The 21503-nt window shown below is 37.1% G+C and overlaps 1 protein-coding gene across 1 annotated transcript; it reads left to right on the top strand.

The window, feature by feature from the left end:
* The first annotated feature begins 244 nt into the window (after positions 1-244).
* On the top strand, positions 245-20197 carry LOC123555802 (spliceosome RNA helicase DDX39B). Its single transcript, XM_045346390.2, has 10 exons — positions 245-359; positions 588-822; positions 6711-6838; positions 10204-10480; positions 12543-12661; positions 14226-14357; positions 16274-16383; positions 17099-17243; positions 19075-19222; positions 19590-20197. The coding sequence occupies exons 2-10, from the start codon at positions 612-614 to the stop codon at positions 19601-19603; spliced, it is 1284 nt and encodes a 427-aa protein (XP_045202325.1). The 5' UTR covers positions 245-359; positions 588-611; the 3' UTR covers positions 19604-20197.
* Positions 20198-21503: the final 1306 nt, after the last annotated feature.

Below are 21503 nucleotides of genomic sequence, written 5' to 3'. Positions count from 1 at the left end.
CAAACAGGTAATGACGTCACCGTGACACCGGCTTTCCATAAATTTTGCAATGCATGATATTCACTGTTACAGGTATAATGACACTAAATTTTTGTTTCTTTTCAAGTGAATAGGTTCTCGGAATTGTTTTAAGAAGTGAATAGTTTCTTTGCCGTTTAAGCCTACGCTCGCTCAGAGGCTTTGCCTTTTTCATATTATGTAGTATCTAACGCGTGGAAGAGTTAAGGACGATTGTGACTATTTTGAAATTTAGTGGTGTTCAACCTAATTTAAGACGGATTTTATCACTGCCAAATAATAATTAACCAATCAGATTACAGCAGCCTGACGCGACGACCATCTTGAAACACGTAAAACTGGTAAGTTGGAAAAAGGCGAATAAAAATCCACAAACATCGACAATAATATCCCTCCTTTTCCTACGGTAGTAATTGATTTTGTACGTGTAAGATGAAATGCAACATAATTTACCACGATTTTGAGAAAATACTTTCCTTTACACTGAATTTCCTGCTGTTGTGAAATCCTTTGTTTTTCAGTTTTCTGCTTTTTGTTGCGAAATAAGTAGTTTTAAAAAAACTTTTCAGCTATAAGCAAATCACAGTAACAACATGGCTGATACAGAAAATGCCGATGAACTTTTGGACTACGATGAGGAAGAAAACGAAACCACCGCGGAGGGGGCTGGTGATGCCCAGCAGACCAAGAAAGATGTGAAGGGAACATACGTCTCTATACACAGTTCAGGTTTCAGAGATTTCCTTCTCAAACCAGAACTCCTCAGAGCAATCGTAGACAGAGGTTTTGAACATCCATCAGAAGGTATATTACATTGATTTCAGATAATCTATAAATTTACAGATTTTTTGATTGAAAACTGCTAAAAATATATTTACTGACACAAAATCGCAGCTTGAAATTAATTGATTTACTTATGGTATCATGTATAAATAAAGGTCAGTTGTAACTTTGTCATTTCTGTTGACTTTGATTTTTCTTAAAATGCCAAAAACAGTCAACGAAAATGGCTGAAACCCACAAATGACCTTAATGTATTCACAGGAGCCTGAAATTCTATCTATAATGCTCCAAAATGGCTAAATATAAAAATTACCCCTCCTATATATATAAAAAAAGAACAGGAATGAAACAAAACCGTACCCCGCCCACTTTTTGTAAACAAGAAACTTCGAAAAACAGAAAAGCATCTCTATACGAGCGGTCTTATTTTGAAGAGGACAAAAAAATATACTAGAAACACTGCTTACTGTAAACTGTCTTCCTTTTAACTAACACAAAATCATCATTTTCAATACCTTTTCGTTCATCGCCGAAACCATTGCGTGACGTCACATATACATGTACCTGTTTTACAGCCTCGCAGTTAATTCGATGTACTTTCACTTCGATAAGAAATAAAGGTAAGATATTGTTTATGTTCTATATTTTATTGTTCATTTTTCCATGAATAAAAATTATATGTTTGCATTTGTTTGTCAATGTATTCAACTAATATTTTCAAAACAAAAACGTAAACAAAAGGGGAAGTAACTCCATTATTCACTGGAGGGAAATTTAAAAATTGGAAACTTCCATAGTGACTATTTTTTATTATGGCAGATAACCTGAGCGCTGCGATATGGTATGGAAATCCTGTGTTTTTTATAAAAATGTTGCATTTGACCCTTAATTAGTTATGACACATCGAAGTGAAAGTATATCGAATTAACTGCGAGGCTGTGAAACAGGTACATGTATGTGACGTCACGCAATGGTTTCGGCGATGAACGAAAAGGTATTGAAAATGATGATTTTATGTTAGTTAAAAGGAAGACAGTTTACAGTAAGCAGTGTTTCTAGTATATTTTTTTGTCCTCTTCAAAATAAGACCGCTCGTATAAAGATGCTTTTCTGTTTTTCGAAGTTTCTTGTTTACAAAAAGTGGGCGGGGTACGGTTTTGTTTCATTCCTGTTCTTTTTATATATATATAGGAGGGGTAATTTTTATATTTAGCCATTTGGAGCATTATAGATAGAATTTCAGGCTCCTGTGATGTATTTTAAAAGGCAGGGTGTGCTCGGTACAACAGGGGTCCTGAAATATTTTCAGAGTCTACTTGTCCACGGACAAGTTGGACCCACAAATCCACTTGTCCGTACCTAAGAAGAACTTGTCCGTACTTTTTAGTTTAAAAAGGAAAGGATCCGCATTATCATTACTAAATAAACAAATAATACAAACATACACTTCTGCTGACTTCTATTTTGACTTATATAAAGTTTTTATGTTATGACTAGAACCATCTGTTCGAAAATATGTTATGACTAGCAAGCTAAGTGACTAGAACATCCACTTGAAAATGTGTTATGACTAGCAAGCTAAGTGACTAGAACATCCACTTGAAAATATGTTATGACTAGCAAGTTTAGTGAGTAGAGAATAATTATGAACACTTGAACACATGCCATTGACAAAAATAATCTCAGTATGCCTAGAATTTCTACCCTGGTCGCATAACATACACTGAATACTGCACTGGTCTTTCAGGGGTCCTGAAATAAGCAGTCCGAGTTGTTAAATGTCAGAACAATCGACTCGAAAAATTAAGCCACAAATTTTGGCTACTAAACTTTTTTACATAGCACCAACCTAGCTAATCGATTTTCTGAAAATCAAAAATGAAAGTAGATAACGGGAATCCCCAGACTGGCACTCATTTTCAACTTCATGGTATAATTTTCCAATAATGATCATTAAATGTAGTAAACCAGTCCACGTGTCTATAAATGGCTGCATACATTTTTGTTTTGATAATTTAAGGGTCATAAATGATCACAAACAGATTAGATATTGCCTTTAGGCATGCGGAAATCACAGATGATGCCGATTAGTTTCGTTTTCATAAAATGTTTACCACGGAAATTTTACTGGCCTAAAAAAAAAATAGGTTTGTTTCCTGTAACATGCTGAAAAAAATGGGGGTCGGTAGGTAGGAAATTTTTTTTTTTTTTTTTTTTAGTAGGTGTCAGAACATTTCAGTGTTTAGTAACCTTATTATCGCCAATTAACTGCCTAATCAGGCCTCGACCTTAACTTTTTTCAGCAGTTGCCAGCAGGTTGACCAACTGCTAAAATCTAGTAGACCTGCTCAGACTTTAGTGGACCTCCAATTCTATCTCATAAATTGTGATGCTGTAGACGTCATAACTTCATATGACTCAAAGAAACAGGACTTATTTCTAAAATAATTAAAAATGGAAGACTGTAGCAATCTGTTATCCCGAAAAATAATTATCTTGAAAAGTGTCCCAAAATATGGACACAATCATCCTCCCGACCAGTGTTGAAAGTGAAAAAAAAACATCAACAATTATCGGTAATCATTCTGATGATAAACTGAGTAATTGGCCTCGTTTTCATCATCAATTAACACGCCTTCAAAGAGCTAAAAGAAGTGTGTCGGTTATTGTGGCATCTGCAGTGGAGATCAAAGCGGTATAGTTTCCCCGAGATTGTCATTGCATTACGTCATGTTTTCGCGCCATGTGACACATCACTGTCTGATCGTACTTTCTCGATTCCTTTAATTGTTGAGAAGAAATCAGTAAAAAAGTTTTTTCTTTAATTTTTTAAAAGCGAATGTGCAATATCCAAAATAAACTGACATGTAAATGTGTCAGACCGTGAACGATGATGACCTATTTGCCCTCAAGAAATTTACATTATTGTTTGAGAAGAATATCTAACAAAGTGTTGTGTCAAAAAATATATGTACGAAGAATCATTTAAAACTTATTAAAAATCGCAACGACATCATACTGCTTCATTTTAAAACCACATTTCTATTTACGTTCATGAGGTCACGTAACCTATTCTGCCGTGCTAACAGAAATCTGTTTGCCAATAAATCGTTTTACTCCATGTATTTAAATTGCTGCCGCTTTTTCATTATTTAAGATTTTTTAATTGTGTTTTTTGTACTTTCTGGTCAAAAGTCTGAATTTTATTACCATAGTATGTACCGTTTATTTACTTTAAAAAGGAAATAAATAATCAAGATCGCGCTGTTTGAAATTTTACAAAACATTATATGAAAATTTGATCGTTTTTAAAGAATTTTGCCTACATTCCTGTCGATATCTTATTAAAATTGTTATAGAATTCGAACTGTATTAGTTCTCAAGCGGTGTTGAAAATCTGAAGCGATTATATTAAAAAATGAATGCACTACGCGCGTTTTTTGTGTCAAAAGTAACTGCAATGTTAAGTATTACAATAGGGCGCACGTGCTTGTGGAATGGAAAATTACCAGCATGTCCTTTTGATATTTTTACGATTCGCGGGTAAATTCCAGTCAATCCAGGTAATTTTGCCTGATGTAATTACTCAATTTGGTAAAGTTACCACGTAAAAACCACTCGCCCGATTGGTGGAGTAGTCCATTCGTGCTATCCTGACTTTAACTCGCCAATGCTTATAACTGTAGAATGCCGTACTAAGGCAAAATCAACTTTCGTTTTGTGAATTCGCCGATATGGGTACGATTTTCCCCCCTATTTTTCACTTTTAAGGTTTTTATTTTATTTGCAGACCGTGACTGAAATTTGGTTGACCGTTGGTCTACCCAACTTTTGATAGTGGACCTGCCGATATTTTGGTTGCGTCGGTCCAACGGTCCACCGCTATTTAGTAAATAAAATTGTTGAAAATTTGCTCCCGCCTTTCAATAACAGATGTTGTTCATACAAGTTTTTTTCTACACTGATTCCTTTTGTTCAGTAAACATTGTGTAACAGGCAAAGTTCATAGTTTTGCAGGCAGACATAGCTTCGGGCCGTTTTTGCCAATTAGAGATTTTCGGGGCTACAATTAATCTTTTGTCGCAAATGGCTCAAGTGCAACCGACAGCGTGACCCCTGAACAAGTGGTACAAACATGATATTGTCCGTAAGTATTGACCTGGCACTCATTAATCTTCGGCAATATTTTCGGGCATTTTCGTTATTTTTCGCGATATTTGTGTCCTGAAAATATCTAGATTTATCAAAATAATCAAGGTAAATAAGCAATGGCACAATGGTGTAGGGGTAAGCTCTCAGACTTAGAAACCTATTTCCATGGGTTCGAATTCTTTTCTGACCTTTTTTTAAAAAATACAATTCCTTGTGTTTGTATTTGTAACTATGATTATATTATTTTATGAAACATTTCATTTTGTCTCGCTAACAATAGTTCTTTGAATTGTCCGTTAAATGAATGGATGCGTGTCCAGTCCTGAAGATTTAAACGACATTTTAGAACGGTTTTATGTACGCAGAAGAATGGTAATTGATAGTAGAGTGTTTCGTTGATATATCATGATAAGTGTGACAAGTTTTCCGTCTTTTGCAGATAAAATAAAACGAAAAAAAACAACAAAAAACAATTTGGTCAGATAGTGGACTCGAACACACAAACCCCTGAGGTTGCAAAGCAAAACGCTTTGCCCGCACAGCTATGTCCGCACATGATACATGATGGTATATAATTGGGTTTTCAACAGATATATCGTTGTTTAGGTTCGGACACCGAACATTAATTTACGGCTACATACGGAATATTCATGAGTGCCAGGTCAACACTTACGGACAATAATAGGCTGCTCTTCTACGAATTGTTTATCAATTAACGTTTACACATTGATCAATAAACAACTTTCATAATGAAGGACATTATTGTACTAAATACAAACCGCGAGATGACAACGTGTCAGTCGGCGCGTGGCGTGATTGACATCTGTCAGTAGCTAATTAGTATATGACGCTCCGCCTACTGCCATACTTCCGCTTGTGGCGGCGAACAGTATTGAAATTCACAGAAATTTTGATTGACAAGGGGCAGAACTTTGAACTCGATATGCATCAAAGAAAACTTCTCGATTTTTGCGGGTGAAAACCCGGAACCTCGAGTCTACCGACAAACAGGCTTTTCGCCATGTTGTTTCATGTCGACGGAACCAGGAACGTTCGTTACTATGCGCGACGAGGTCGGGTACAACTAAATTATCCCTATAATCAGTAAAGATATGATCAGAATCTCGAATTTCGGCCCATAAAAAAATTGTGGTCGGCGGTAAAAACTTACGGTCGGTCGGGTTACAGGAAACAAACATATTTTTTTTTTAGGCCTTGTCCCCGGACAAGCCAGCTTCTAAAAACTGCTTGTCCGGACCGAGGAATCCACGAATCGGACAACTCGGACAGCTTATTTCAGGACCCCTGTACAATCATTTAAATAAATTGTAACAATAATCTATTCATTAAAGAAAAAAGAAGAACGGGGGGTGTGGGGGTAGTAGCCCCCATAAGTATAAATGGGGAGTATTTATTTTATGCGCGTACCAGTAAAGCTGCAGGTGTCCCTCGCAAATTAGCTATGTAATGAAATCTGGTCAATAGCTTTAAAACCAATAACAGTTGTACAAGATAAGTCCATATCAAATACAAAACAATTGGGCATAATCCTGGTATTGTCCCCTATCAGTACTTTTGATGGTTTGATAGCTGTTTATAGCTAGCTTTAGCTATATTGCTACTTTGTGACATTTTTTTGGACCTTTTAAAGCAAACTAGCTATGTTTTCTTTTTTTTGAAACAAGGCAAAAGAATGAAATTATGACAAAATTTATTTATTACATGCATCATATTTACCAGATTTTTTTCTGTCGCAGTGCAACATGAGTGTATTCCCCAGGCCATTCTGTCCATGGATGTCTTGTGCCAAGCAAAGTCTGGTATGGGTAAAACAGCAGTGTTTGTTCTAGCAACATTACAACAGCTGGAACCAGTAGATGGTCAGGTAAGCAACACAAGTTTCTGATCAAGGTACTTATTAACAGGTCCTTGCGAATATTCTAATGTCAGATTATTAAAACTACTACTATTTCAATATAAGTATAAAGATACAGCATTTGGTTGATGGCTGGTTTCAGTGTGTGACATTAACTTTTTAACACCGTAGCCAATGGGGCTACGGACTTCCAATTTTTTGTAGCCCGACAGAATTTTTCGTAGCCCCACTAATTTTTCGCTCAAGAATGAACAAGACTTTCATTCTAGTAATATTTAATTTCTTTCAATATACTGCTGTAGGTTGGTAAATATTGATATATTTCAGAAATTTGTATGAGTTTTTCAGAATTGATTTCAAAATCTGAAACAGTGTCCACAAAATTGTGCAGAAAGTCAAAGACACAGAGTCATGAAAAGAGATCTAAACAGCTTTATAGACAGGGTAGACAAGAAATAGCTTGGCAGTAGACTGACCAGGGGTCTCGCTAGGCCCATTATTTTTTTGGGAGAAGTCAATTATCCCTCAAACTGATTTAAGGAGAAGTGGGGAGACTTTAGGGAGAAGTTGGAAGACTCCATTAATTTTTATATTTCTACCTCGACGCTGTGAATTGTTTCAATGACCATTCATTTTTAGCCCACCATCATCAGATGGTGGGCTATTAAAATCACTCTGCGTCCGTGGTCCGTCCGTCCGTCATTCCGTCCGTCTGTCCGTCCGTTAACAATTTCTCGTTATCGCATCTCCTCAGAAACTACTGGGGGGATTTTGACCAAACTTTGTCAGAATGATGTATTGGTACCCTAGTTGTGTCCCTCTGAAAATCAGACTGGTTCAACAATTTATGAGTGAGTTATGGCCCTTTGTTTATTTCTATATTTTACATAGATTTATATAGGGAAAAACTTTGAAAACCTTCTTATCCAAAACCACAGAGCCTAGGGCTTTGATATTTGGTTTGAAGCATCATCTAGTGGTCCTCTACCAAGATGATTCAAATTATTTCTCTGGGGTCAAATATGGCCCCGCCCTGGGGGTCAAATAGTTTATAATGACTTATATAGGGAAAAACTTTGAATAATCCCTTGTCCAAAACCACAGGGCCTAGAGCTTTGATATTTTGTATGTGACATCATCTAGTGGTCTTCAACTAAGATTGTTCATATTATACCCCTAGGGTCAAATATGGCCCCGCCCTGGGGGTCATATGGTTTACATAGATTTACATAAGGAAAAACTTTGAAAATCTTCTTGTCCAAACCACAAAGCCTAAGGCTTTGATACTTGTAATGTAGTATCATCTAGTGGTTCTCTACCAAGTTTGTTCAAATTATCGCCCTAGGGTCAAAAATGGCCCCGCCCCGGGGGTCACATGGTTAATATAGACTTATATAGGGAAAAGCTTTTAAAATGTTCTTGTCAATAACTACAACATTCAAATTTGGACCACATGTATATTTTTGAGTGGCAAGATGAACCTTGACATGAGTTGACCTTGATTTTGACCTAGTGACCTACTTTCACATTTCTGTAGCTACAGCCTTCAAATTTGGACCATTTGCATAGTTTTGTGCACTGGAAAACCTTTGACCTTGATTTTGACCTAGTGACTTACTTTCACATTTTTGAAGGTACAGGCGTCAAATTTGGACCATATGCATAGTTTCTTGTTTCAAAATGAAATTTGACATTGATTTTGACCTAGTGACCTACTTGCACATTTCTCAAGCTACAGCCTTCAAATTTGGACCACATGCATAGTTTTGTGTACCAAAAAAAACTTTGACCTTCACATTGACCTAGTGACCTACTTTCACATTTTTAAGGTACAGGCTTCAACTTTGGACCACATGCATAGATTTGTATTCCGAAATAAAATTTGACCATGATTTTGACCTAGTGACCTACTTTTACATTTCTCAAGCTACAGCCTTCAAATTTGGACCACTTGCATAGTTTTGTGTACCGAAATGAACTTTGACCTTTACATTGACCTAGTGACCTACTTTCACATTTTTAAGGTACAGGCTTCAAATTTGGACCACATGCATAGTTTTGTATTCCGAAATAGAATTTGACCTTGATTTTGACCTAGTGACCTACTTTTACATTTCTCAAGCTACAGCCTTCAAATTTGGACCACTTGCATAGTTTTGTGTACCGAAATGAACTTTGACCTTAAGATTGACCTAGTGACCTACTTTCACATTTCTGTAGCTACAGGCTTCAAATTTAGACCACATGCAGAGGATTGTGTACCGAAACAAACTTTGACCTTCACATTGACCTAGTGACCTACTTTCACATTTCTCAAGCTACAGTTTTCGAATTTGGACCACATGCACAGTGTTGTGTACGGAAATGAAATTTGACCTTGAGGTAGTCAGTTAGTCTTGAAATTTGGAACACTCAAAAATGGCACATTGGTGGGTGCCAAGATCACTCTGTGATCTCTTGTCTTAGTTACATCATTTTACCATACACATTTATACCCAGTCACCACTTGTGTGAACAGTTTCTCATTCAAATAAAACTGAAAGTAAACTGTGTCAAATCTAGAAATACATACCGGTATTCAAATCAGTTCATCCATCAAAGTTAGTTTTACGAAGTGAATACTTTACATGTCGTTCTTTTACCATGGATACCAAATAATTGTGTCGATAATTCCAATTAATCGCATATGTAATTGACAATTCTTTAGAAAATGACTCGCACGTGTTGACAATTAAATGCTAAGTGTCAGAGACGTAACCACAGCGCTGATTGGCCTATTACAATTGTCTCTGGTGAAACCGATAATTTGATTTGCTTTCACACTTCTCGCGAAAATCTCACAAGTACCTGAAGTAGGTGGAGCTTAAATTATGCTATCGGCGAGTGTGTATGTGTATTCAACGCACATTTTGACATGGTGCAAATTGTCAAAAGATTAGCGGGTGCGCATCCAAAAAAAAATTCGGACGACTTGAATTCACTTTGAGATTGGATTAGAGCGAAGTTTGAAGCTTCAAAGCAACTATTTTGCTCCCACGTTTGCATTGATCTTTTTGGTAAATTTATTCCTCAGAATTTTTTATAGCCCGACGGGCTACGGTCTGCCGATTTTCTGTCGCCCGAGCCGAATTTTCGTAGCCATTGGCGATCGGGCTACCGTTAATGTCGCACACTGTGGTTTTCGTTTTTGGAACACAGTCACTATTTTTTTGTCCGCAGCTTTATCTGAAGTTGCGGTAAGCACCCTTGTAAATTTAGTTGATTGGCACCTAAGGCAATGATGTATATGGTTCTGCCAAATGAAAGTCTTAAATTTCTTAAAGAAATTTTCTTTATACAGAACAAAATTCTTACAGTATGTCCTAATGTTTCAGGTATCTGTCCTAGTTCTGGCTCATACAAGAGAGTTGGCGTTCCAGATCAGCCAGGATTATGAGCGTTTCAGCAAGTACATGAACAGCATCAAGATTGCGGTCTTCTTTGGTGGCATGCCAATCAAGAAGGACGAGGAAGTGCTCAAAAAGAACTGCCCACACATTGTCGTTGGTACACCAGGTCGATTACTGGCTCTGATCAAATCAAAGGCGCTGAGTCTGAAACATGTAAAACATTTCATTTTGGACGAATGTGATAAGATGCTCTGTGAGCTTGGTAAGTTAAATAAAACAATAGTTATATGTTCTTACTTGATGCAGTACTCTTTTAATTATGCCCCCCTTTGAAAAAGGAGGGGTATATTGTTTTGCAGATGTCGGTCGGTCGGTCTGTCGGTCGGAATGTAGACCAATCCGTTTCCGGATGATAACTCAAGAACGCTTGGGCCTAGGATCATGAAAGTTGAAAGGGAGGTTGGTCATCACCAGCAGATGACCCCTATTGATTTTGAGGTCTGTATGTCAAAGGTCAAGGTCACAGTGACCCTGAAGAGTAGAACGATTTCCGGATGATAACTCAAGAACACTTGGGCCTAGGATCATGAAAGTTGATAGGGAGGTTGGTAATGACCAGCAGATGACCCCTATTGATTTTGAGGTCAGTATGTTAAAGGTCAAGGTCACAGTGACCCTGAACAGTAAAACGGTTTCCGGATGATAACTCAAGAACACTTGGGCCTAGGATCATGAAAGTTGATAGGGAGGTTGGTAATGACTAGCAGATGACCCCTATTGATTTTAAGGTCAGTATGTTAAAGGTCAAGGTCACAGTGACCCTGAACAGTAAAACGGTTTCCGGATGATAACTCAAGAACGCTTAGGCCTAGGGTCACGAAAGTTGATAGGGAGGTTGGTAATGACCAGCAGATGACCCCTATTGATTTTGAGGTCAGTATATCACAGGTCAAGGTCACAGTGACCAGGAACAGTAAAATGGTTTTCAGGCAATAACTCAAGAACGCTTGGGCCTAGTATCAGGAAAATTGATAGTTAGGTTGGCCATGACCAGCAGATGACCCCTATTGATTTTGAGGTCATTAGGTCAAAGGTCAAGGTTACATTGGCCAGGAACAGTTAAATGGTTTCTGATCTTCTTGTCCAAAGCCATAGGGCCTAGGGCTTTGATATTTGGTATGTAGCAAAATCTAGTGGTCCTCTACCAAGATTGTTCAGATTATTTCCATAGGGTCAAATATGGCCCCAGGCCTAGGGTCACATGGTTTATATAGACTTATATAGGAAAAAACTTTGAAAAACCTCTTGTCCAAAACCACATGGCCTAGGGCTTTGATATTTTGTATATGACATCATCTAGTGGTCCTCTACTAAGATTATTCAAATTATTCCCCTAGGGTCAAATATGGCTCCGCCGTGGGGGTCACATGGTTTTCATATACTTATATAGGGAAAAACTTTGAAAATCTTCTTGTCCAAACCACAAAGACTATGGCTTTGGTAATTTGTAATGTAGCATCATTTAGTGGTTCTCTACCAAGTTTGTTCAAGTTATCCCTCTCAGGTCAAATATGGCCCCGCCCCAGAGGTCATATGGTTCATATAGACTTATACAGGGAAAAACTTAGAATCTTCATGTCCATAACTTACATCATTCAAATTTGGACCACATGTATAGTTTTGAGTGGCAAGATGAACCTTGACACGAGTTGACTTTGATCTTGACCTAGTGACCTACTTTCATATTTCTGTACCTACAGCCTTCAAATTTGGATCACATGCATAGGATTGTGTACTGAAAAAAACTTTGACCTTCTTATTGACCTAGTGACCTACTTTCACATTTTTGAAGGTACAGGCTTCAAATTTGGACCACATGCATAGTTTTTTGTTCCAAAATAAAATTTGACCTTGATTTTGACCTAGTGACCTACTTTCACATTTCTCAAGCTACAGCCTTCAAATTTGAACCACAAGCATAGTTTTGTGTACTGAAATGAACTTTGATCTTGAGATTGACCTAGTGACCTACTTTCACATTTCTGAAGGTACAGGCTTCAAATTTGGACCACTTGCATAGTTTTGTGTTCCGAAATGGAATTTGTGTTTACAGTGAGCAGATAATTTCTGTTCCTTGTGCAATTACTGAATGCATCAAGGGGGGCATTTCGTGTTTGACGAGCTCTTGTTTCTTTTTATTTATAAATATACGTGTTAATGAATTTTGAAGTTTTTAAATGATAGAACCAAATTGGAACCATTTTGCCAATAGAAGAATGTGTAGCAGTTGATATTTAACAAGACTTGTATTTTTAAATTGACAGACATGAGATCTGATGTACAAGAGATATTCCGGATGACTCCTCACGAGAAGCAGGTGATGATGTTCAGCGCCACACTCAGCAAGGATATCCGCCCTGTGTGCAAGAAGTTCATGCAAGACGTAATTACCACCAATATTCTACTTTCTCGTCTGGTCTGTGGTGTTGCGTAGCCACTGTATTTGTCAGAGCCAGTCCCGTGATGGTTCTCATGAATGGGGGAAAATCGGTCTAAGCATTGGGTCGAGTCATGCTCGACATGACGGCAAGTGGAGGAGTTTTTGTTGTGTTGCAAAGTTCCGCAGTGGAAAGCGATAGTCTCTATTTAAGTTTTAAGATGTCAAATATAAACAGTAAATCAGAAATGTAGAGAAGCTGTCAGTTTTATAGCGCGATATAGATTCACGTGTTGCATATTGTAGTTCAAAATTGTGCCGCGAAAAATGTTGCGAGTTAGGTATATAAATCGAGTTTTAGCATCAGATATTAAGTATTAATTTGGGGAGCAAAATTTGTTAGAGGGGAATGCACTAAGCAGATACTCTCAAAGTGTTTGTGAGAGGGCATTTCCAGTTAGCTTATTAAATATCGTGTTGTTATATCCTAATATTTAAAGTGAAGAACGCGCTGAATTAAGAAAAATCAGATAATTGCAAAGTTAACGCGTAAATTGGCAAGTTCATCAAACATCGCGTTATGAATATAAGCATTTTAACACATCAACCAGAGTTTCATCGTAACTAGTTACCGGTCTAAAGCAGATTTCAAGATGTTAGAATTTTGAGGAATTCATCAAGCAGGTACTCTCAAAGTGCTTGTGAGGGTGGTTCCTTTTTTTAGATCTTAAAAAGATAACGCGGTTTAGTAGTCAGTCGTTACACTTCGTGAATAGATAATGCAGTAAAATCGCTGGTTCCGCGGTTTCATCATCTCGAGTTTTTTGTCAGACTTTTAAGAGACTTGCTGCGCAGAAAAGCAATTATGTTAAACGTGAAAGCAAGGATGCTACACTTTGTGTGCAGAAAGGACGTTTCCAATTGATAAGCTTAATATAGGACTACCAAAACGGCTATTCCTGACCAGTATTGCGATGTATCGGTCATTGTGCTCTTACATGCTGTGGGTGAAGTGTTGGCGGCCATTAGATGGAAGGACATCCAAGCCAAGCCTAAGGTGTCAAAAAGTCTCCACAAGTTGTGACATGTGCCATTGCCTTACCTGCTTGAGCAAGAGTTGTAGGCCAGTCTGAAATTGAGCAGTGCCTTCACATCTTGACGTTGAACAGGATTGGTTTGAACAGGCCATTGTTTTTATTTGAAAATTGAACCAAGCTTGTACTTTGCAGAGAGAGAAGTGCTCAAATTTTCAGTCAAAATTTGGGATATAAGTCTTCAAACGGGGTCTATTTTGATACAAAAATTAAAGTGTAGCACTGGTTCAGTTTTCATCATGTATTTTATCTCGAGTTGAATGCTTTAAGTTTCATAATATTCTTGCATGGCATTAAGTTGCATTGTATTATCTTAAAATTAATTTTAGAATCGTTCTACCACATTCAAGTTTTAACAGACTACGAATGCTTTTTTTGTTAACATTTTAAATAATGATTTATAACTAGACTTTAAAAAGCTTAAAAACCTGTTGATAGCTTGTTGGAATGTGTTTTGAGGGTTCTGACTTTTACAGCCTATGGAAGTATTTGTTGATGACGACTCGAAACTGACACTGCACGGTCTGCAGCAGCATTACGTTAAACTGAAGGACAATGAGAAGAACAGAAAATTGTTCGAGCTGCTGGATGTATTGGAATTCAATCAGGTAATATGAGGCATACATGAGTGAAGTAGTTCGAAATGAAGATGGTAATCGCAGTGTGGTTTAGAGGTAGAGCTCCTTGTGGAACTACACAAGAAGTAAATACTAGTACGAAATTGAACTAGATTAACAGTGCTGCATTCATGAGGCGGCTAGGTTAGCTCATTAGGCCGAGCACCAGATTTTTGAGGTAGAAAGTTTTATTCCTAGGCAAGGTGAATGTTCTTGTGATGTTTGGCTGGACAAATCCATGGATCTCTTTAATTTACAGTTCACATACAGCATTTTAAAATTAAATATCTGTTTAAGAGTCCAGGAACATTGTGTAGATTAACTGGTAGTCAGACAACAGAAATATTACTAGGAAATGGCTTTCCATGTCAAAAGCAAAATATTTACAGTGTACGAAATTCAGATTTGAATCCAATAGCCCGTTCGGGCTACCAGATTAAAAATTTTCCAAGCCCGACACCAGTTTCACTAGCCCGAACTTTTAACACCTTAAAATACATAATTTTTGCACCATATAACATCTTGTTTTACAAACATCTCTATGCATGTTTGAAGTAATAAAAAAGACATACAGTACATGTTTGCCATGTTTTTGAAAAATTTTAACTCGAAATACTCCAGTCTAGATCAGCATCGTCAGAGTCCAAAAGCATCGGACATGACACTCCTTGCCAAAACGAAATCTAAACTGTTATGCCCGATTTTTTAGGATCCGCACTCGCCAATTACTGCAACTCGGACTGTTGACAATTTGTAAGATGTAATACCGAGTGCTGAATACACGTTTACACACACGCTGATAGCATAATTTAAGCTCCGCCTACTGCAGGTACTTGTGAGATTTTCGCGAGAAGTGTGAAAGCTAATCAAATTATCCGTTACGCTAGAGGTGATTGTATTCAGCCAATTAGCGCTGCGGTTACGTCTTTGACACTGTGTTTGATTGTCAACACGTTAGAGTGCAAAAACCAATAATTCCATAAGCGTTTCTTAGTCTGGAAAATCGTTTAATTAGCATGTTTTTTTTAAACAAATGAGGAAAATTCGGTAGCCCAGTTGGGCTTGTACCTGTGGAAAATCGGTAGCCCGAGCTGAAATTTGGTAGCCACGGGCTGTCGGACTACCGTGAATTTCGAACACTGTATTTACTAATGCGTATCTGCACTGGTGTTAAAACAGGGATATGATTCTTCCACTTAAGCTTATGTCCTCTTTTTGAACAGAGAAGTTTGAAAAAAGGTCAGATTTGGCAAGATGTGCAGAATTGTAATACTGTTAGAATGTGTATGCGGTATCATCTTATTTCCCCGTTTTTGGTCAATGGGCAGTCACATCCCTGAGAAATCACACAAAATTGTGCAAAGAAAATTGGGAATTCCTCTGCTAGTTACAAAATTTTGTTTGGTTCTGTTCAAAAGTTGTTTAAACTAGCTAAATTTTTCAAGTAGAAAGTTTGGCAAGGCCTAAAAAAAAATTCTTTGTTTCTGGTAACATGCTCAAGAAAAATTAGGGTAGGTAGGTCGGATAATTTTTTTTTTGGAAATTTAAGGGAGACTTTTTGGAAATTATTTTTGTGTCAAAAAATGATTCCAAATAAGGGGGTTATGCCTTTAGAGCATCAGTAAGTTGATTTCTAACCACTAGCCAGGTTTAAAGCATAAAAAGTGCAGTTTTGCAGCTTTCTGTTAAAAAGTTGAAAAACGTATTCTCCAAGGCCATAAAAACATTTAGGGTCGGGCCAAAAATTTAGGGCAGGTCCGGATACCGGAAACAAAATAATTTTCTTTTACACCCAATCAAAATGTTCAGTCTTCTAACAATAGGACAACAAGATAAGACTAGTGAGTGTTCACTATAAAGGAGTGAAAAATGTGAGCAAGTATCTTTAAATATGCTTTATTTCACAGGTAATCATCTTTGTGAAGAGTGTACAGCGATGCATGGCCTTGGCCCAACTGTTGCATGAACAGAACTTTCCAGCCATAGCTATACACAGAGCTATGACACAAGAAGAAAGGTATGTGTGAAAGGTGATGGAAATGAAAAAGTGAATGGGGTAGTGCCACACCCATCTTGTCTGTGTCTGCTTTAAATTTTCATAGGAGTTTGGTACAAGATGTCTTTGTTGAATGTTGGGTAACACAGCTTGTCTTGAGTTGTATCTTTGTTTTTATAACCACCGTAAAATCTGTGCTTCATAACTTCTGAAGTTTTTAAGATCTGCATAGTACCAGTTCTACTGGATTTTGATGATCTGATTAGAAATGAGAAATATTTAAATACAAATTCAGCTAGGAAACTTATCTTGCCCCTTGTGTTGTCTCTGTATCTATTTGATACAGGTGGTGTCAGATGGAGGCATATAACAAAATCCCGCTCAGTGTTGGTGAACTCCACGCATAGCAGTGTTTTTTATTTGCTGTGTACTTCAATTGCCAGCACACATTGTGACAAGTAAAGTCTACATTATGCTTCTAAATTCTATGCAAAATCTTGAAAAAGTTAGGTGCATGTCATTGTAAAGCAAGTTTGAATGAGCAGCATAATTGTCAACACTTTGGCCAGCATTGATGGTTCCGTGTGTTGCAAGTGAAGCATTGAATTCCAGTTCTCTGGCCTTTTGAACATTTTCTGTATTAGCACAGCTCGTGTCTAAGTTTGAGACTGCCAGTTTCATCAAAAATAAAGTGAATAGTCCATGAAATACTTTATCTGTTTTCTGTGTTTTTAAGGTTGTCCCGTTACCAACAGTTCAAGGATTTCCAGAAGCGTATTCTGGTAGCCACAAATCTGTTTGGACGTGGTATGGATATTGAACGAGTGAACATTGTCTTCAACTATGACATGCCTGACGATTCCGATACATACTTACACAGGGTTAGTACTCAAGTTTTTGCTTTGGTGTAAATGTTACTGATGTGAAATTTTGTTGATTCTCTTATTTGTGCACTTTATAAATTTTCTTAGGTACAAAGTAAGCATTATGGTAAATTGGTCATGGGGACAGATTCAGCCGTTGTTAATTAAAAAGTAAAGCCGTGATAAATGACGATTCTTGCATGTCTGTCATTTTCTCAAAAGTGCAGGATAGAATCAGTAGAAATGTAAAAAATCTACCACAAAAAATGTCTTGCTGAATGACTTGCAGGTCAATACATGGGTGAAAGTTTTCAGTATTAATAGTGAATTCAGTATTTTGAAGATTTCTTCTTATATAAAAGTGATAGTAAAATTAGTGTTGTCAGTATTGAAAGTCTTGATTTCAGTATTTTGAAGTTTGACAACTTTCACCCATGGGTCAGTAGCCAAAATTGGTGCCAGAGATTCAAAGAACCAAAGGCTGGTATTTTAAACTATTGACCGGCAAGCCATTTAATATGTGTTTTATTACATGATTTTAGAAATTAATGTTCAAAGTCCTATTTTAAGATTTTTGATGTACAGCCCAGTAAATGTTGAATATGGGCCAGTTGTTAAGCACAAAACGATGGATAAGGGCAGTAGGGGTGGGCGATATACCGCGGTAGACCGGTTATTGCGAAGTTTTTTCCGACGATACGATATTGCGATATGATTTTCGAATACCGGTTATTTTATAACATTAAGTAACACTAATGTAAACCAAGAAGATTCACAAAAAAAAAATCCTTTTCTTGCCAGCACGATTCAACTTTGTTTTCATTTTTCTCCTTTCATTTCCGGTGCAAGTAGCAGACTGGTTTACAGCTATTTTACGGACCCAATTCCACATAATAAAACCAATAAGAAAATTTAGATAAATATAATTTCGTATTTGTCAGTGACTCATTAGTAATTTTTCTATCAACTAGAATTTATTATTCATACAACAGCTATACCACTTTCCTCGTTTATAATCGGTGAATTGAGCAACCTGTGTTATATGACTGTATCCGTAAACCGAATGTAGTGCCGCACAATAAACTAAATAATATTTTGACGCAGTCTACTTTCGCTTTTGAATATTCGGTAATCGGCGTCCTAGCATGATAGCAACATGTCGGACTTCGAGATTGTTGAAAATAAAGGCAAAATCATCAACAGTTAATAGTATTTGTGTATGACAAATTGACAATACTCCCCGTAATCTAGTCAAAACTTTTTATTTTTTTGTTTACTGGTATTTTTATTTATTGAGAAGGTGGAGCAAACACTTGTGTTGTTGATATTAGTCATTTTACTCATTTTTAATTGAATAAATTAAAAAAAAAAAAACAGTATGATTCATCATGTTTTTGTTCATTAAATGACTGGTACAATATATCCCAGTATATTGCAATATCCACATACAATATTGCAATATATCGCAATACCACTTTTCGTGGCAATACCCACCCCTAAAGGGCAGTGTACATTATGTAAAAGTCCTGTAATAATTAATTTTTGGTAGCAATTTTAAAACGGAAAACGTGAAGGGCATTATTTAAATATGTAACTTGTCTTTAGATGGCCTGGCCATGTATGTCGGGAGAATGTAAGACTACCAGTCTTTTGTCTGGGAATTTGACCCACAAGAGGTGAAAGTGCGAGATAAGATGGCAGAAGACAGCATGTCTGGTCATCTGACTCCTATCTATTTGTTGTGGCAAAGTTAGCTGTTACAAATAAAGGCTTGGTTTAGCAGGAACACTGGTTAGGTTAAATGACTTTCATTGTTGCATAACTGAAAAAACGTTCTTATATCATACAGGTTGCCAGAGCTGGTAGATTTGGTACCAAAGGATTGGCAATAACATTTGTGTCAGACGAGACAGATGCCAAGGTCTTGAACGATGTGCAGGAAAGATTTGAAGTGAACATCTCTGAATTGCCAGACGAAATTGACATCTCGTCTTACAGTAAGTGTAATTCAGTCTTCTTAGTTGAAAAAGTATTTGATGTAAATTCATGAAACCTTGCTTGAGTCTTTATCAAGATGTGATCTTGCACGCCTGGCATTCTACTTGAAAATCTTCACTCTTATTACAGAGTTATGGCCCTTGAAATAGCCTACCGACACATTCTAGTTTCCTCAGTTTCGTCAAGGAGGAAGCATTAGGTTTAAGAAATAAAGATTCCTATGGTTTTGTTGGAAACATACTTAATGCTAAGTGGGAATGAGAACTAAAGTAAGAATGTAAATATCACAGAAATAAATTACCATTTGAGGGCAATTTTGCAATAATTTTATGATTTCTGACCAGTTGATAATTCTTACATTTTCAGTTGAAGGACGATGAAGAGGATGTGCATGGAAGTGTGATCTCTATTCCGTTAACTTTAATACATAGATTCAACACGGGCCAAGAACAGACAGTTTACATACATCTGATACAGATTCTTTCAATATGTGTTAAATGTATTCATAAAACGTTCAGTGTGAATCCAGAACATTTTGTATAGAGTTTTATATATTGACATTTGTTGATATTCTTTTCATAGACCTTTTAAGAAAAATCATGTCTTGACAACAGTATTGCAATTGACTTGTAAAACAGCATGTGTAAATTACTTAATAATTTGTAAGACGAGTTGAAGTATTCTGAATTTAGTATTCTTGTTTAAAGATTTCAAACAGCAACATTATTTTCATATTGACCTAAAAACGTGCATTATCTTGATTTCGTTTTGGCCAGAAAGGATGACTGGCATAGTTTTTATTTTACTTTTGTTTTTATTGTAAAAAGAAAGCTTTATTTAAATATTTGTATATATTAAAATCATGTCTACTCATGTTTATCACATGAACGTTTCATTTCTCATGTCATTTTGTGTTTCAAACTTCAGATCGTGCATCATAAACTGTGATTTCCAAATTAAACGTAACAGTGGAATTATTTTTGTTTGTTTACTTTGTTGGATGAAGTGCATAATATTGCACACTTCAGTTTAATGTTTACCACCCAGCAAGTACATTTTTCGTCTTCATATACAAACCTGTTGATGTATATCAAAAATTCAAAATGTTCCCTTAGTGGGAATTGAATTTAGGTCTTGGATTATGTGACGGATTGGATTGTTTTTTCCCCGTCCGTCCGTACGTCGCACTTCATTTCCGATCAATAACTAGAACCATTTGACCTAGAACTTTCAAACTTCATAGGGTGGCAGGGCTTATGGAGTAGACGACCCTAAAAGTTTTGGGCCACTCCGTCAAAGGTCAAGGTCACGGGGGACCTGAACATGGAAAATCATTTCCAATCAATAACTTTAGAACCACTTGACCAAGAATGTTGAAACTTATAGGATGATTGGTCATGCAGAGTAGATGACCCCTATTGATTTTTGGGTCAGTTAAAGGTCAAGGTCACGGGGCCCTAAACATGGAAAACTACTTCTGACCAATAACTAGAACCACTTGACCCAGGATGTTGAAACTTCATAGGATAATTGGTCATGCAGAGTAGATGATCCCTAATGTTTTTGAGGTCACTGTTAAAGGTCAAGGTCACAGGGGCCTGAACATGGAAAACTACTTATGATCAATAACTTGAGAACCACTTGACCCAGGATGTTGAAACTTCATAGGATGATTGGACATGCAGAGTAGATGATCCCTACTGATTTTGGAATGAAAACGGTTTCCAATTCGTAACTTGAGAACCATTAGGCCCAGAACGTTGAAACTTAGTGGGATGATTGGACATACCAAGTAGATGATCCCTATTGTAGCCAACAAACAGTGCATTTGGGGAGACGTGCGTTTTTCTACAAAAGCATCTTCTAGTTTTAACAAAACTGTAAAGTGATAGAGGTGCATGTGAAGAGTTAATGCATGCTCTTTAATTTCTACCCTGTAAATGTAGTTGCACCTAACATACGAGATAGTGTTTTTAACTACTATTAAAAGAATAGGTAGAGCTATTGGACTCGCCTGTGCGTCGGCGTCTCAATTATGTTGTTTTTAGCATACCTGAGCACAAAGTGCTTGTGGTAAGCTATTGTGATTACACCGAGTCCGTGCGTCAAGTCGTCCTCCGTCGTCAGCATCACGTCACAGGGGCCTGAACATGGAAAACCATTTCCGATCAGTAACAAGTACTACTTGACCAACAATGTTGAAACTCCATAGGATGATTGGACATGCAGAGTAGATGACCCTATCGTTTTTGGGGCCACTCGATCAAAGGTCAAGGTCAC

The sequence above is a fragment of the Mercenaria mercenaria genome, chromosome 15 (assembly GCF_021730395.1).
Source record: "Mercenaria mercenaria strain notata chromosome 15, MADL_Memer_1, whole genome shotgun sequence".
Classification (NCBI taxonomy): Eukaryota; Metazoa; Mollusca; class Bivalvia; order Venerida; family Veneridae; genus Mercenaria; species Mercenaria mercenaria.
Note: the sequence above shows the minus strand (reverse complement) of the source record. Positions and strands in the feature narration are given on the sequence as shown.